Source organism: Pollachius pollachius, assembly GCF_949987615.1.
Source record: "Pollachius pollachius genome assembly, chromosome: 3".
NCBI lineage: Eukaryota > Metazoa > Chordata > Actinopteri > Gadiformes > Gadidae > Pollachius > Pollachius pollachius.
Window position 1 is genome coordinate 32,471,751 of NC_136936.1, and position 16,596 is coordinate 32,488,346.

Below are 16,596 nucleotides of genomic sequence, written 5' to 3' on the forward strand. Positions count from 1 at the left end.
TGTTTTGTTTTGTAAGGAATATTTATGTACAGATTCATTATTAAACTAGCGACCCTGTTTTCCAGGGTTCATTTCAGTTTTCTAGTAAAAAAAGGAACGAAAAAAAAAAGTTGAATGCTGATTGAAAAATTGCTGTGTAAATCTGGTTTTAAACTTGCGATACAAAAAATGGCCTTACCGATGTTCTTTTGTAAAGAAATCTAGCCAAGAAGCACAGAAAACCAGAACGTGAATGAAATTAAGTCAAAGGACACTAAACTACACAAGGCTTGTCTTGTTTTTTTTAAATAGAGAAGTTTAAAATACTTTTAGGCTGGTAATTGTGAGGGAATCGCCCAGGGGTCCTCTTTCAGTAACTTTGATCGCAGTACTTTTTCTTCTTTTAAATATAAATCAAGTTTTACCCCACATTGTGTATGCGATGAGTCATGTGTTTTTTTTAATAATTTTACCATTGTTGCGTAGTGGACTACCTTTTTTTTGTTTTTTTCAAAGTGCACAATCCACATTGCTATGCTTACCACACAATCACGCTTAAGATGCAAACTTCAAATCACAGTTGAGAATTCAAATCGCCAACCAAGAACAGACCGTTTACACAAATATATATAATGTGTGTATCTCTAGATCTAGATATAGAGATACACACACATAACTGTGCTCACATCAAGAACAGAGAGAGCTACTTTGGAACATTTTAGGCCTCCTCTTTTAGTTGTAGGCCTAAAGGATTAAAATAATAAAATAGAAAGAAGACTGCATTCTGCGGCTTCAAGCCCTTCGATACCCCTTCATAAAACATATCCTCTCAACCTATCAATTTGTTGATATTGGACTTTTGCTGCACAAAACATTGGTTGCCTCTCGTGTGTGAAACCTCAACCGTTGTGCTGTACACCAGCAGCAGGCGAAGGCCTCTGGTGGTCCGGCTGTTTGCAGGGTCCAGAGCACCAGGAGCTCTGTGACTGTTGGGCCTCAGCCCACACACCGTCTCTACTGTCTGGCATCCGTTGGTATCTTCTCACTCTCTCTGTCTGTTGGGTTTGCCTTAGAGCTTTCTATTTTGGAATAAACGATGCCTAACCTCTGGCTTGTCCCGCGTCTCCTTCACGTCAGGTGTGTCTCAGAGATTTTTCTTGGATAAAAAGTGTCCTTTTTTTGAGGATCTAACTTTCGTTTTCTTGGGTTCCAATTTGCCCTATTGTGGATAAAGTTTAACAGCTCCAGAGTCTTAAGGAACAAGTTTTGTTTACGGTGATTCTGTCCTGTTCAGTATGCTTTCACAGCACAACCATGTCGTCCGATGGGGCTGTCTCCCCTTCTATCTGCTGAACCAGCCGTGCGTGTGGTAGTGTGTTTATTACTGGCTGCTTCAGTGCTCTTTGCTCTCTGTAGTGGAGGAGCGCCCCTCTTCCCTCTGAAAGAAAATCACAGAGGATGTTTGTTACCTAGGGGGTTATAGGCAGCAGCAGCTAGGGTTAATACATCTCAGGTGAGAGACAGAAGGTCACACAGCTCAACTCTAAAGGGCAGTGTTGCATCAGCTCTGTCCTCCTGACCTCAAATCAGGAGAAGATTAGAATGGTTTGGTAGTCGAGCCAATAGGTTGCTTTGGACAGAATACCCCATGAGGTGAATACGGCCTTCCTACCTCATTGCTGATGCCAGGGGAGTTCTTGCCTCCACAATAAATAATTTGTTGAATTCCTTAAACAGGTGAGTAAGACTGCTATGAAAAGCCATGTTTTAAGCTTCATGCTGTGTTTCCCACGGGGGGGGATCAGTGGGTGAGGCAAGGTACCTCCATCTGCTGGTGCACCCAGGGCAGCAGCTGAGTGATGCGGGTGTACACCCCGGGCTTGTTGGGCTCCGCACAGCCAACACCCCAGCTGGTGGCCCCCACTAGCTTCCACACCGAGGGGCCCTCACAGGCCAGGGGCCCGCCACTGTCTCCCTGACACACAGAAACACTCATAATTCATTTCTTGAAGACGCATTTTTCGGCCTTTGGCGGCCACCGCTAGTTGACAGCATGAGCCCTGAGTCATTTGGTGAAGAACACCACTGGATGACGTCCACCCACCTGACAGGAGTCGGTGCCCCCGGCCAGGTAGCCTGCGCAGATCATGCGAGGGGAGATGAAGCCTTGGTAAACCTCTGCCCGGTTGCAGGCCTTGTTGGAGAGGAGGGGGACCTGGGCTGTGTTCAGAGACAGGCTGGACTCGCCTTCAGGGCCCGGGGGGGGGGCGTGGGGAGGAATGATGGATGGAGGGAGATACAGGATAGAGTGTGATGGTGGAAAATACCAAATATTTGGTCATTCTTGTACACTGATCAGCTAAAGACCAGCTGGTTTGGACACAGCAGGTTACTGCCCAGATGTGTCTGACCCACCGTCGTCCACAGTGGAGCCCCATCCTGAGATCCAGCACATGGACCCGTCCTCAAAGTCCTCCCCGAAGTGAGGCAGACAGATGGGCTCCACATTGCCTGCAGAACAGAAGCTCAATCAACTACCTCTCCCAGTGGTTGAGTTGTGGCCATGCTTTTAACAATAATAATAATAGACAAACGTCTACAAATATCCTGGGGTTTAAACCAACAAACTATACATTTAAAACAATAAACATGGGCATTTTCAACCCAGCCAATGGCAGGGCCTCATGGCTCAAACTCATTTACAGGTCACACATATCTTGAGCTAACTGTGAACCAGATTTTCAACATTGCCAACCATTTGAGATATTGCAGTTTAAAGATTGAAGCTTGCCATAGCATCACCTGTTTGACCCCTCCGTTAATAAAACGATATTTGTGTTGATAACATGCATGTTGTGGATCAAACCGACTTTTTGGGACCTAGTCATATGCAAAGTGTTATTTCTGTAGCATTTAGAAGGGATGTGAATATGCTTGGTATCATCTCAAACAAACCAAAAGCTCATTAGAGAGAGAGACACAAGATGATGTGTAATGACGGCTCTAACGGCACGCCATGAAACCTGAGATCAGAGCGAGGGAAAGAGGTGAATGGATGGGTGGAGACACTGAACACCAAGGGAGAGAAGGGAGCCTACACACCAGCATGTGTGTCTGGCACCTGTTTGTGTGTGCGTGGGTGTTACTCTGCGCATGAGTTTGTGAAAACATGTCTGTGTGTGTATGTATCTGTATGTGTGTGTGTGTGTGTGACTGTGCAGATGTGTTTGTGACTACATGTGTGTGTGTGTGTGTGTGTATGAGTGGCTGTGCAAATGTGTATGTGACTACTTGTTTGCGTGTATGTGTTTGTGTGTGTGTATGTGTGTCTACGTACTTATGTGCGTGTGTGTGAGTGACTGTATGTGTGTGTTTGTGACTAGATGTGTGTGTGTGTGTGTGTGTGTGTGTGTGTGTGTGTGTGTGTGTGTGCAGTACCGTTGAAGGCCAGCGGTTGGCTTAGCCTCATCAGGGCGATATCGTAGTCGACGCCGTCCGACTGGTACTGGTCGTGGTAGAATATCTGCTCCACCGCCTGGGCATGCGCCGAGCTCAGGGGCTGCTGCACGATGCCTGCATGCACCGTCCACTGTACAGGCTGGGAGGGCAGAAACCTGGGGAGGCACGGGGGAGGGAGGGAGGGAGGGATGAGGCAGGGAGGGAGGGATGAGGGAGGGAGGGAGGAGAGAGGGGGGAGGGAATTACAGAGGGAGTGAGGAATGAGAGAGGGAGGGAGTGAAGGACGGACAGAGGGAGGGAGTGAAGGACAGACAGAGGGAGGGAGTGAAGGACGGACAGAGGGAGGGAGGGAGGGAGGGAGGGTTGGAGGAGGGGACGGAGGGATGGGTGGTTGATTGACGCAGGGGCAGAAAGCTGCCCACATCTCTGCTAGATGGAGGCTTGTACAAAGCCTTACTAGAGAGTGTCTGTCGTCATGGAGATAGCTTATGCAGGTACATTTAAGCTATCTCCACATTTAAGCTATAGGTACATGCGCTTGCCCACCAGCTGACTGATGAGTACAGTACTGACTTGTATACGCAGTGCGCCACGGTGAGGATCCATTGGGGGGCGATGATGGAGCCTCCACACATGTGTTTGCTCCTGAAGTGCAGGCTGACCTGCCAGGGTAACTGTCCCAGTGTGGAGGCATTGCCCCCGACAATGCGGTTGCGATTCTTGGGCCTTGTGCCACACTCTGAGCGGGGTGAGGGACAGCATAGAGCGGTTACACACACAGACACACACGCACATACACACGCACACACACACACACACACACATGCGATAACAGCCCCAGTGTTGCTCTCACCCAGACACCTGATGGTGGTCACCTTCCCTGAGCTGCACTGCGTCTTACTGTGGAAGAAGAGGAGGTGGAATATAAGGAACCTTTACATGATGAGGAATATTCCAACATCAGTAGTGCTGTGACAGTGATTTTATGTGATTTGTTACACCAGCAACATCCAAGTTATGCCATTATTCTGAATGGCAGTGATTTCAGTGATTTCAGATGATTTGCATTGTGATTTAATCAGATTCATAGAGTTATTACCAGGATGATTTAATCAGATTCATAGTGTGTGATCAGGTTGATATCCTCAGATTCATAGTGTTGTGGTCACTGACTGCAGGTCATTTGCCCTGATGTGTAGAGCTGTGGTTGTACCTGAGGTTGCTGTTGTTGTGGATCTTGATGAGCTGCAGTCCAGAGGGGCTCAGGTTGATGGACACCAGATTGTTCTGGAAGTCCTGCTCCACGGAGGAGAGGGGCGTGGCTCTGGACTCCACGTATCTGAACATTATTATTGTTAATAATCATACTAATACCAGCACTACATGGGAAACACATATCTACATAGAACAAAGTGTTGCATATGATTCTACAATATATTGAGTTTCTCTTGGTGATCAAACCAGTCGATTCTGCCAAAGAACATTTTGCGTTGAATGTTACCCATGAATTTCAACAATGGTGCATTAGCACATTGGTCTCTGTTATAACACATTTTATGTTTTATTACTCATTTGGAATGTGTGTGGATGACAGCTGGTTTAAGCAGCCTTACCTGGCCGAGTCTGGGGCTGGGGGAGGCTGCACACCTGTACATTGAGTACTCAGTGTACAACAGGTTAAACCAGCCATCAGCACACACACTCACCATCACACACCATCGCCATGTATCAGTATTAACAAACGTCTACATAAACAGGATCTCAACACCACCACCCGGGTCCTTCTTGGTGGAGCAGCCCCTTCAAGCGTAGTGTCCAAGCGTTTGGACACTAGAGGGCGCTCCACTCTGGGCGTATATTGTCAATATGGTTATTGTTTACATTTGTGGCAGGGTCGTTCACACTAAATAGTCTTTGGAAGAATCTGTCCAAATTAGTTTTTCAAAGTTATTATAAGTGATGTTATTCATTCTTTCAATCTTTTTTTTGGTAGCAAATACTTCAGTCAAACCAGGATTGTTTGATGACCCAGAGCGGTATTGTCCTTTGAAACTGATAATGTAGGGTGGACACATTAGAGGATTGGATCCTGCCTGTCTCATCATGGGGAGAGGCCATACCTGGGGTATCCCAGCTGCTTGCAGGCGGAGCGCCCCAGGTTGTTGTTCCAGTTGTCTGAACACATGGTCCTCCACACGCCTCCACTGAGCACCTGGAGAACGCCACGCTTCCCACTCAGACGCACTGCCAGGACAAACGTTACAGCTTTTCTATACAGGATAAGAGGATGTGCATATCTGCTAGACAGGTAATGTTGTGTGTGTGTGTGTGTGTCTGTGTGTGTGTCTGTGTGTGTGTTTCTGTGTGTGTGCGTCTTGGTGTTGGTGTGTGTGTATGTGTGTGTGTGTGTGTTCTCACCACAGCTGAGTTCGTCCTCGCCGTGATCACAGTCCAGCTCTCCGTCGCACTGAGCTGAGCTGCTGATGCAGCGAGACGACTTTCTACAGCGAAACTTCCCCACACAGCTCAGGCCCACTGAAATACAAACCATGAGTTCAAGAACCCAGCCACACAGTTCAGACCCACTGGGATACTAATCATGAGTTCAGAACCCATCCCCACAGCTCAGACCCACTGGAATACAAATCATGAGTTCAGAAACCATACACACCGCTCTGACACACTGGAACACAAATCATGAGTTCAGAACCCATCCACACAGCTCAGACCCAGTGGGACACAAATCGTGAGTTCAGAAATCATCCACACCACTATGACCCACTGGAACAGAAATCATGAGTTCAGAACCCATCCACACTGCTCAGACCCACCAAAATACCAATCATAGGTTCAAAACCCATCCCCTCAACTCAGAGCGATTACAATACAAATCACAGATCTGGAGCCCATTCACATTTTTTAGTTTTAAACTGACTGCAATACAAATCATAGGTCCATCCACAAAGTTTGGACCTACGAAGGCAACATCATATGGTCAGAAACCATCCCCACAACTCTGAGTAGAAGCTATTGGGTGTGGAAACGAAAGGGGAATATTATCTCTTCATGTTTTTCCTAATTGTTTGTGTTCTTGTTGGCCTTGAGCCATAGAAGCCAACATCAGGCCTAGATCTTATCAGCCATGTAAGCTGTGTGCGTGGATATCATCTGTAAACCAACACCGTTTCACACCCCGCCACCGAGCCCCATTCTGTTAAACACTCTCTGGGGCCAAGAGGAGGATCTCTCGGTCGCAGAGCGAACCGCGCACCACATTGCTCGACCAAGAGCACTTTCACCGTCAAATATTGATGCAGGAGGAGGGGGGGGGCTGAGTGTACGATGGTTCAATACCAACCAGCGGGCTGAGGCTCCGCCCAGCAGACACTCACCTCCCAGGCCGATGCCGAACGCCAGAAGGAGCACCACGAGCACCCCGGCGGCGATCAGCAGCTCGGTCTGGTGGGCCAGCAGTCTGCCCTTCCACGTCTTGTCTTCAATTTCCTCCTCTGGAGGGATGGAGGAATGAGAGAAGGACATTACTAGGCATAAGAATATATAGCGGATGGATGGTGCTCATGTACATGAATTAATTAAATGATACACAATCACAACAATGTTAGTGATGGCCAAAGCCTAATATCAAGCTTTGGGATTTTGATACTTATTTTCCAATCCACCACAAAGCATGATTTGCAGCTGGAAATTCAACAATGAATTCCAACATCCACACCAACACTGTCTGTGGGACAACGCAGGTTATTACAATCACAGCTAGTGGGCCAAGTGCCATTTGAGCCGGGCCTTAGTCTGTTTGTTTGGTTGCATTCTAGTGTTTGGTTACTGTTTATGAATAGAGTGAAATTGCATTCTTGCATCTTTGATGTGGCGCATTTCCAAGCATCTCCCACCAAGGGAGTGACTGAAAGGGTGCAGGTGATACTTTTTTTGCAACCCATCGTTCTTCATTGTGTTATTTGTTTTTCAATATAATACGCATCCTTTTTGTGCATTGACGGACAGGAGCGTGAAGACAGATGGCAACATGGGTGATTGGTGAGTTGAGGTTGTCCTTCAGGTCTAAACAAGACGTCTACCCATCCGTCCCTCTATCCAGATACCATCCATGGGTCCGCCCATCCATCCATCCCTCCATCCCTCAATCCCTCTATCCATCCATCCACCCATCCATCCATTGATTACGTCCCGCTCTCCATCTGTGTCCTCCCATGTCCAGAAGGACTCAAGCGGGTCAGGAATGTGCTGGGAGAGTCTTGGCCTCACCGTTCATGAAGGGCTGCACCTTGGTGATGGGCATGGTGGGGCTGGACGGGGCCTTTGGTGGGCCCTCCTCCGCTCCGCAGGGCTCTTTTGCTGTGGTGGGGCTCTCAGGGGGGCTCCCCAGAGGGCTGACGTTCAGAGTGTTTGGCGTCTCGACTGATGGGAGCTCCTCCTCGGTCACGGAGACCACCTCTAGGTCTGGGGGGCCGGACTCTTGGACCTGCATCCAGACAGGGGGATGTCCATTGATAAGTTCTCTGCCTTATTAGACCACAGGACGTTGGCGCTAACATTAGGATATGCATAACACCAGTTGTAACTAGCTTGTGCTTCTACGCATAGTGGTCAACACAACATCGTATCCAGTCGTATGGGTCAGCGATAAGTCAGACGCTGTAGGCCGTGGCTTATTCACCATTCCTCCCATGCCAATATTGACTGAAGATGTATATATATATATATATATATATATATAGAGAGAGAGAGAGAGAGAGAGAGAGAGAGAGAGAGAGAGAGAGAGAGAGATGTTAAAATGATTGTAGAATTACTAGAACTAGAGCATAGTTCGTTAACAGAAGTAACTTGATGTTTTTTTGTAACTAGGGAAATTACTGTCAACTTCCCAGTGAGTTTACTAGATTCACTGGCTGTATCAGCAAATGGGCCACTAGAATTGTGGAGCGTAGAAAGCACATACATTCACTAGGACTAGTTTGAGAATTTCAATGACGGGCCAACATACAATGACTAAATATAATAAAATATATTTATCGCGTTGTTATCAAATTGAACCACTACTCAGCGAATATAATGTGAATACAGTGGTGAAAAACATTACACTTAACGCCAATTGATTCCCTGACTTCCCTGTCTGGAACAACATGTTAAGTAGTTCTGTGGTCTAAACCAATGGGTGACGTCACAGAGGATGCTTCCATATTCTGTACAACCATCACTCTTCTCCAGCAGCTTGCTCTTGGTTCACATCAGTCTAGTAGTCATATGACTCTAGTAGTCACATGACTCTAATAGACACAGCAGTCTAGTTGTCACAGTAGTCTGGTGTTCACAGCAGTGTAGTAGTCCCAGTAGTCTTATAGTCACAGCAGTCTTGTGGTCACATGACTCTAATAGTCACAGCAGTCTAGTGGTCACAGCAGTCTAGTAGTCACAGCAGTCTAGTGGTCACATGACTCTAATAGTCACAGCAGTCTAGTGGTCACAGCAGTCACAGTAGTCTTCACAGCAGTGTAGTGGTCACAGCAGTCTAATCGTCACATGACTAATAGTCACAGCAGTCTAGTAGTCACAGCAGTCTAGTGCCCACAGCAGTCTAGTGGTCACAGCAGTCTAGTGGTCACAGCAGTCTAGTAGTCACAGCAGTCTAGTAGTCACAGCAGTCTAGTGGTCACAGCAGTCTAGTGGTCACAGCAGTCTAGTAGTCACAGCAGTCTAGTGGTCACGGCAGTCTAGTAGTCAAATCAGTCTAGTGGTCACAGCAGTCTAGTGGTCACAGCAGTCTAGTGGTCACAACAGTCTAGTGCCCACAGCAGTCTAGTGCCCACAGCAGTCTAGTGGTCACAGCAGTCTAGTAGTCACAGCAGTCTAGTAGTCAAAGCAGTCTAGTGGTCACAGCAGTCTAGTGGTCACAGCAGTCTAGTGGTCAGGGCAGAGCCTAGTAGAGTTTGCAAAATTCCAAATTCAAGATGATAGTCTATAGTCTCTTGAAGACTCATTTGAATGCCTTAAGACCTCTGGTAGTTGTAACTAGGAAAGTAGTAGTAAGTGGTAGTTTTAACTAGGACAGTGGTAGTTAGTGGTAGTTGTACCTAGGGCAGTGATAGTTAGTGGTAGTTGTGTTGTAACATTAGACGCCCCTGAGGAATGCATTTCAATAATTTCCTCTTCTTATTGGTATTCATTCCACATAGTTTAATAGTTTGTCCCATCTTCGTTGTGTGTTGCTGCTCCAGGTTTCATCATTTCCTTCCACTACTGGGTTATTTTCTTAGATCTTTCCTGCTATCTTTGAATGGAGGTGGAGGGTGCTGAGGAGGGCTGGTGGTGGGACCATGTGACGGTGCTAGAGAGGGTCCAGTCTTACCGTGGTGGGTGTCGGCGTGGAGGCGGCGGTGGTCACGGCGGCGCTGTCAGCAGACGCTCTCTCTGCGTTCTCCGAGTCATCCGGCTGCGCCATGATTTGCGTTGACCTGCGTCAGTTTCCCGGGACCATGCCAGAATACATTGCGTCCCGGGACCTCGGGATCCGGCCCGAATCTGAGCTTCGAACCCGACACAGCAGGGAGTCCCGTCCTGATATTCCTTCGAGAGAGACAGGCTGATTCAGCGATGTAAAGGAGTCCAGAATGTCCACAATGATACCTTCTTCATCATCTTGCCTCTCTCTCGCTCTATCTAACTCTTTCTCTTTCTCTCTCTCTCTCTTGCTCTCTCTTTCTCTCTCTCACACACACACACACACACACACACACACACACACACACACACACACACACACACACACACACAAAGACACCTGAGCAGGTGAGTGCTGACACGTGGGGAGAGTTGGGGGGTGTGGTGTGTGGATCGAGTGACCCGGTGCCTCTCCATCTCGCTGGGGGTAGAGTTACATTCTGATGTGTGTCCAGGAGGGAGGCAGAGACTCTGAGGGAGTGTTCGAGGCGGGTGACTGGTCACTTGGCCTGACCGCTTTCCGCACTACAGGGTGACAGCTGGCTTCAGTCCCCTGAAGAATAACTCAAGCTGTTGTGTTTTGTTGAAGCGGGGCAGCAGTAGATGTAGATCGGGCGAAACATTCTCCAGACAGCCACCTGTTGCAGGTTACACCAGGACTCCATGTTCACACACAATAGGATTTATTGTTCAGTATTCAATTAAAATAAATAGGGGGATATGCATTTAGGGAAATATAATGATATTCGATAAGAATTCCCCCTTTATCTTCCAATCTGCTAATCTGCCAAAAATACATGATTCCAGTCAGGGAATTACAACCCGTTATATTCTTTCATTGAATGCTATACATGTATGCAGGTTTATTTCAAATAGTGGATACATTTTAAATGGCTCACACCCACACACACACACACACACACACACACACACACACACACACACACACACCACATTAGCAACAGAAGCAAGGCTGGTGTTCACAGATCCAAAGAGGTGGACAAAACATTGAATATATTTAATGAGGAGAATAATGTTTGAAATTAAATAAAAGTGACAATAGTTTGTTTTGGACATGCATCGAACATCATTATTAGATGCTTACAAAAATATATACTTTTTCCTTTTTTCTAAAGTACATAGTGTGCAAGTTTTGCATGTATTTTCTTTGTTATACATAGATGTCAGTGGTTAGATATGGGCCTTGATAATTAAGCACTATCCAAATTAAACCTTATCTGGACTCATCTACGCTCACCCACTTGTAGGAAGACACAGATTACTGCGATCGATGTGCAATTCTAAGTAGTCGTGACAAGCTTTCAGCATCTTTCCTGCACAATGTTTTCCTATGGAGTTGGATGTAGCATTGATGCTACAAAATACGATTTTGTTATTGAGCTTAGCCCTCTGTCCTATAATTGTATGTTCATCATGTATAGGAGAGTTTAGATCAGCTCCTCTACATCAAGCCAGGCCAGAGAAGAAATAGACATAACCCCTATTTTCCAACCCAAGCATTGCATGTTACCACAACACGTCACTATTTAACAGGGACTTGTAGCCAGAAAGACATTGGGTTGATCAATCCACAACTTCAAGTGTTCTCATGTCCTTGGGCAAGGCATTGAACCCGGGCTTAGTGCATCCTGAAAAGCATCCACAGCCTCCAACGTCCGTCCCTATGCAGCCCTCCCACCACAGCCCTCCCACCATTGCCTGTCCGTCATGGAGAAACATCGTCCTGTACGACGGTACCCTGCCCTACGGCCATCCCACAATGCATCAGCACCCAAACCCCTCATTTAGGATCCAAGGTACAGAGTTGTCTTAAGTCCAAACAGGAAGCCAACATGCTCCACCATGGGACATGTTGGGAGCCAAGATGGCCCCCAGTGCCCTGTTTCTTGATCTTTTCCCCCCTCAACGTGGTGGACGCCTGTAGGGGGCTCAGGGCGCTCTGCGGGGCAGGAAGTGCGTGCGGGCTTGGTGGCGGGACGCACGGGTCCCTCTCTTGACCTCCCCCTTGTTGGACAGGGCGAGGTACAGGCCAGGGTGGGACAGGGACGAGTAGGTGGTGTAGAAATTCTCCTCCAGGTTCTCTTTGAAGAGACAGTCATCGGAGAAGGACTCCTGGTGGGGAGAGAGGAGGAGGAGGAGGTTCAGAATATACGCTGAAAGGGGACATATGAAAACAACACTTTTCCTGGGATTTGGGGTGTTGTTTTGGGTCTCTGGTGCTCCCACACGCATACAAACTTTGAAAAAAGTCTGTACATGATTTTTCGAGTGAGATATGCATTTCTTGAAAGTACCCCGCCTACCGTTACCAAACAAGCGAGTCAGTTTCAGCGCCCCCTTCTACGGAGGATGGGGTCACATTTGAATATCACCCCCCACTTCCCCACTCCCCTCCAATCAGAGCATAGCTAAGATTTTGTGGACCAGTGGGCAACTCCGGGGGGAGCTCGGCGGCAGTCTGGCAGCTCAGCTCACGGAGTAAAATCCCTTTCTCCTCCATGTCGCGGTTCATGGACTTCAGAGAGTCAAGGCCAAAGTTCCTTTCCCCGAAATCTTCTCAACCATGGCCGAGATATCCCCCATGACGATTCTTCACTTGTTGTGGAAGTACCAGAGACGTCAGACGCAGTCTTTATGATTCATAATATCATCCGAGGCGCACATAGCTTTTGGCCGTGATATTAGATATAATATTATATAAATACCCATATATAATATTATTATCATTATATTATACTATATTATATAGATAGAGAGCTCCAGGAGTCCGCAAACGGCAACAATCCCTTCTCCATGCTGTGGGTCAGTCTAACAGCTCATTGGTCAATGGGCAGCAGCTCATTTGCATTAAAGCTACAGACACCAGAAACAGCGCATTCTGAAGGGACTGAAACAGAGGGGAATAGCGCTAGGCGAGATTTTTTTTCCTAAAAGCTATTTCCGGCAAACAGCTTCAAAAACATGTTTTCTGAAACTCAAATAGGTGTTTACTTGTTGGGAACACACCATGATATGTATCCTTTAACTCCAAGCTCCTTTGAAGCAAGTTCGCTTGGACACAACCATGGACACATACAGAAGCTGACACAAACACAGAGATAGACACAGACCCCACCCCCCCACACAAACTTACTATTTAATACTACGCCTTCATTTATCAGCATAACATCCATAAGGGACATACAGGCAATTTAAAATAAATGACATTTAGGAGCTGGTAGAGGTTACGGGAACTCAAGGACACACACACACACACACACACACACACACACACACACACACACACACACACACACACACACACACACACAAACACAGAGTAGACTTACAGAGCCGTAGACGACCCCGTCGGCCTTCATGCAGAGGTACAGGCCAGCGGTCACTCCTCTGATGCCGACCACACCATGCTTCATGGCAAACACCCTCAGGTAACCTGGGCAACACATACAATGGTTAGTATACATGCCATAGGGTTTCACAACACGACATGACTGCGTATACGTTCTAAGCATGGTTGGCCCCAGTGGGAGTGAAGTCGTAGCCGTGGCAGGTGTTTCTCTGCCAATGCCCTGCTCTACCCACTTGACCACATCACCCCATCTAATTGCATTGTAGATAACATCTTTAAATTTGAAAGATAAGAGACGCAATTGAATAGTTTTATCCCTTACAGCTGTAGGTGTAGCTGTAGGTCCAGCTTTTACAGCTTTTGGTGTGAACCTACAGTACGCACGTACGTACGTATGTAGTTATATTGGAGGTACCAGGGAGGTACATGTGGAATTTAAACCAGTATGCAGAACTCACAGTGTTTGGTTGGGATGTGGACCCCCCTCACTGGGCCACTGGGTGGGATCTCCAGGTGATAGCCAATCCCCACGCGGCAGTACAGCAACTGCTTCCTGCCCGCTCCCATGTTTGGGTGAGAAGGTGCGGCTGTTTGGGCAGACAAGAGAGACGTCAGTGAATCAGGGCATTAATGGCTCAACTAATAATAACTAGACAACTTCTAAATGGGAAAATAAGTTTTATTGCAGGTTATGAAGAGTTATTGCAGGTTATGAAGTGATAACAAAATATGTTTTACTAGTGATAATGTGATAATGGTTATAATGTGATAATGGTTATAATGGTTTGTTTCTTAGCAGACATTTATCCGTATTCATTCATTCATTCAAAACACAGTACTTCACCCTTTAACTAAGAACTTTTTGAATTCTTCAAATGATCTGAGACACATAATAATAATAATAATAATAATAATAATAATAATAATAATAATAATAATAATGGACCTTTCTTATTATAATAATGATAAAAAACTACTTTCTCACTCAGTGTGAGCTGTGTGTTGTGCTGGGCAACACATTAAGAAGCAAAACATAGTCCTGTTATTTTTGTTTGAGCTCTCCTATCTCCCAAGGTGAAATTCACAATCGCAAAACGAATAGGAGGAAAACATGACAAAAGGATTTAAAGCCACATTGTTGTTAAATCATCCTGACCTCCCAGCCACAGACAGCCCAGAACAGGTGTTTACTCGACACCACGATAAGAACACAGATTATATTTATATTTTTATGTATTTATAAACACAGCCAACTGTTTAGATCAATCCATTTAAAGAAATTTGGACTGTTTTATAGACCTTTATTGATTACAATTAGTTACATTTTGTAACTATGTGATTACAAAATGTAAATAAAAATTGTAAAGGTAAAAATAACCTTAATGAACAATAATAACAAACCCAAACACCATCAATGTTTAATGTCTGGGTCGGATTTGATTGGGTTGTTTGGTTTATTTTCTGTGATCTATTTTTTAATTGAAATAACCCAACCGATATTTTAAGTTTGATATCTGTAAGCACATTAGGCCATCTGTATCTATCTGTAAGTACTTAACATATATATAGTAAAATCAATTGTATACTTGAGTAGCATTTGAAAGATGATGTTGGCCAAAGTACGTGTCAGGGAATATTCCCTGTGGTATCCATGCACCTCCAATTCAAACGTGTACAATGAGTGACTTCTTCCCTCACCCTTTTCTTTGGACTTAGTTTCCTTCATCTGCAGCCTCCAAAGACCTCTGATGCGACTGTTGTGATCCTCAGCCCCCCCGCCAAATGGTAATGCCTCCGTCCTCTCAAGCAGCACACACAATGTCAGCAGCAGCACAAGCTTAGAGCAGCTAGAGTCCTCCATCGCATCCTCTCCTCAAAACACAGCAGACAGTAGCTGTCCAGTGCACATCACAATCCACCAGCCCCCTGTGTGGTGAATTTCAGAGGTCCCGATCCAAGCAGGCCTTCTGCAGCTCCCTAGTCAGACCTGCTCTATCACCACTGCGCAACGGGGAGTCAAACTCATCTCCTGCCTTCATTGTCCAAGGAAAACCTTCCTGTTTTTATCTGCTCTTACACACTCCCTCCCTGCCTCCCTCCTCTGCTGGCAGTGACAGACAGTCGTGACACACTTAGATAGTAGAAACATTTACAAGCACGCACACTTTGGTGAAGAATGTGTGTGCACACAACTCCCTGGCACCTCTGTTGTCCTCACCTCCCACTGTATAACCTGACATCTTTCAAAAGACAATGAGGCTTGCATATATATCCAAATAGCAACAGGTGCGTTCACCTTCATACTGGGTTTATTGGGGCATGCCCGTTATTTCATCAGCACATGTTATACTGACCTCTGTAAAGTGGCTATCACTGTTGTGACAGGAGACACTATCGCAGAAGAACTCCATGCAGAACCTGCGTTTGCCAGCCGAGTACAGTATCGCACGCGGTTATCTTCCTGTAGTGACGGGGAACAGAAATGGCCCAACTGGCTTTAGGCTGACGCCCTATCGCCGGGAGATTGGTGCTCAGGCCGCTATGATTGTACCAGGAGAGGGACTCCAGATTCAGGGAGCAGAAGTACCAGTGCCATCACTGTACCATGTACAATACATGGAACAGGACATAGTGACTGTTGTGAATGATCTGTTTCATGTCACGTGCTTGGGGGGTTGACGTCGTTTTTAATCTGTTAAAACATGATTTGTTGTAGCTCAGACTTTGTAGCTCAGACAACTAAAAACAAACAGAAAATATAGACGCAAGCGGTGATTAATTGGGTCTGAGCAAAATTAAAAGTCAAGAACAAACTAATGGAAGATATATAAATATGACATATAATTATGAAGGAAAGATGTTGATGAAGATGTTCCACTTAATGCAATACTGTGCCTTGGCTTTCAGGTGAGCTGCAAAGCAATGGCCGAATGTCATGTTCAGCTTGTTCATAATGCTTTAATCGGAATTCAAACTCTGAACCTAAGGATCACCTGTACAAGGTGCCCATTGAGCCACTGATAAACCTGAACTGCAGCCTCATTCACTGCATTTCAGGTTCTGACCATTCACAACTAGTGAAAAATGTAAATTGATAAGCATACAACATCCAGAAAACTCAGAAGAGCAGAAGACCAGGGTGAAAAAGATGCATCTGATTTTAGAGATTAATATGATGAAAGAATATTGAGTCCAGGTCAATCTAGTAAGGAGAATTAAGGCTAGTTCATATTTTTTTTAAATAGCGCCACCTTTGGGTGCAGTACCACAATTTGGGTTCATTAGTAGTGGGGGGTATTGGTATCCACCTA

The 16,596-nt window shown here is 46.0% G+C and overlaps 2 protein-coding genes across 2 annotated transcripts; both read right to left on the reverse strand.

Annotated features, from left to right (window-relative positions):
• Window positions 1-1,372: 1,372 nt before the first annotated feature.
• tmprss3a (transmembrane serine protease 3a) lies at window positions 1,373-9,916 on the reverse strand (the record flags this gene model as incomplete). Its single annotated transcript, XM_079733784.1, has 13 exons — window positions 1,373-1,417; window positions 1,802-1,954; window positions 2,084-2,226; window positions 2,395-2,490; window positions 3,418-3,593; window positions 4,012-4,177; window positions 4,292-4,338; window positions 4,652-4,777; window positions 5,559-5,682; window positions 5,857-5,973; window positions 6,831-6,947; window positions 7,723-7,939; window positions 9,824-9,916. 13 exons carry the CDS (start codon window positions 9,914-9,916, stop codon window positions 1,373-1,375), a joined length of 1,620 nt encoding a protein of 539 aa, XP_079589910.1.
• A 1,949-nt stretch (window positions 9,917-11,865) lies between these two features.
• LOC307073823 (fibroblast growth factor 4A-like) lies at window positions 11,866-13,852 on the reverse strand (the record flags this gene model as incomplete). Its single annotated transcript, XM_079733785.1, has 3 exons — window positions 11,866-12,048; window positions 13,266-13,369; window positions 13,744-13,852. 3 exons carry the CDS (start codon window positions 13,850-13,852, stop codon window positions 11,866-11,868), a joined length of 396 nt encoding a protein of 131 aa, XP_079589911.1.
• Between the last annotated feature and the right edge of the window lie 2,744 nt (window positions 13,853-16,596).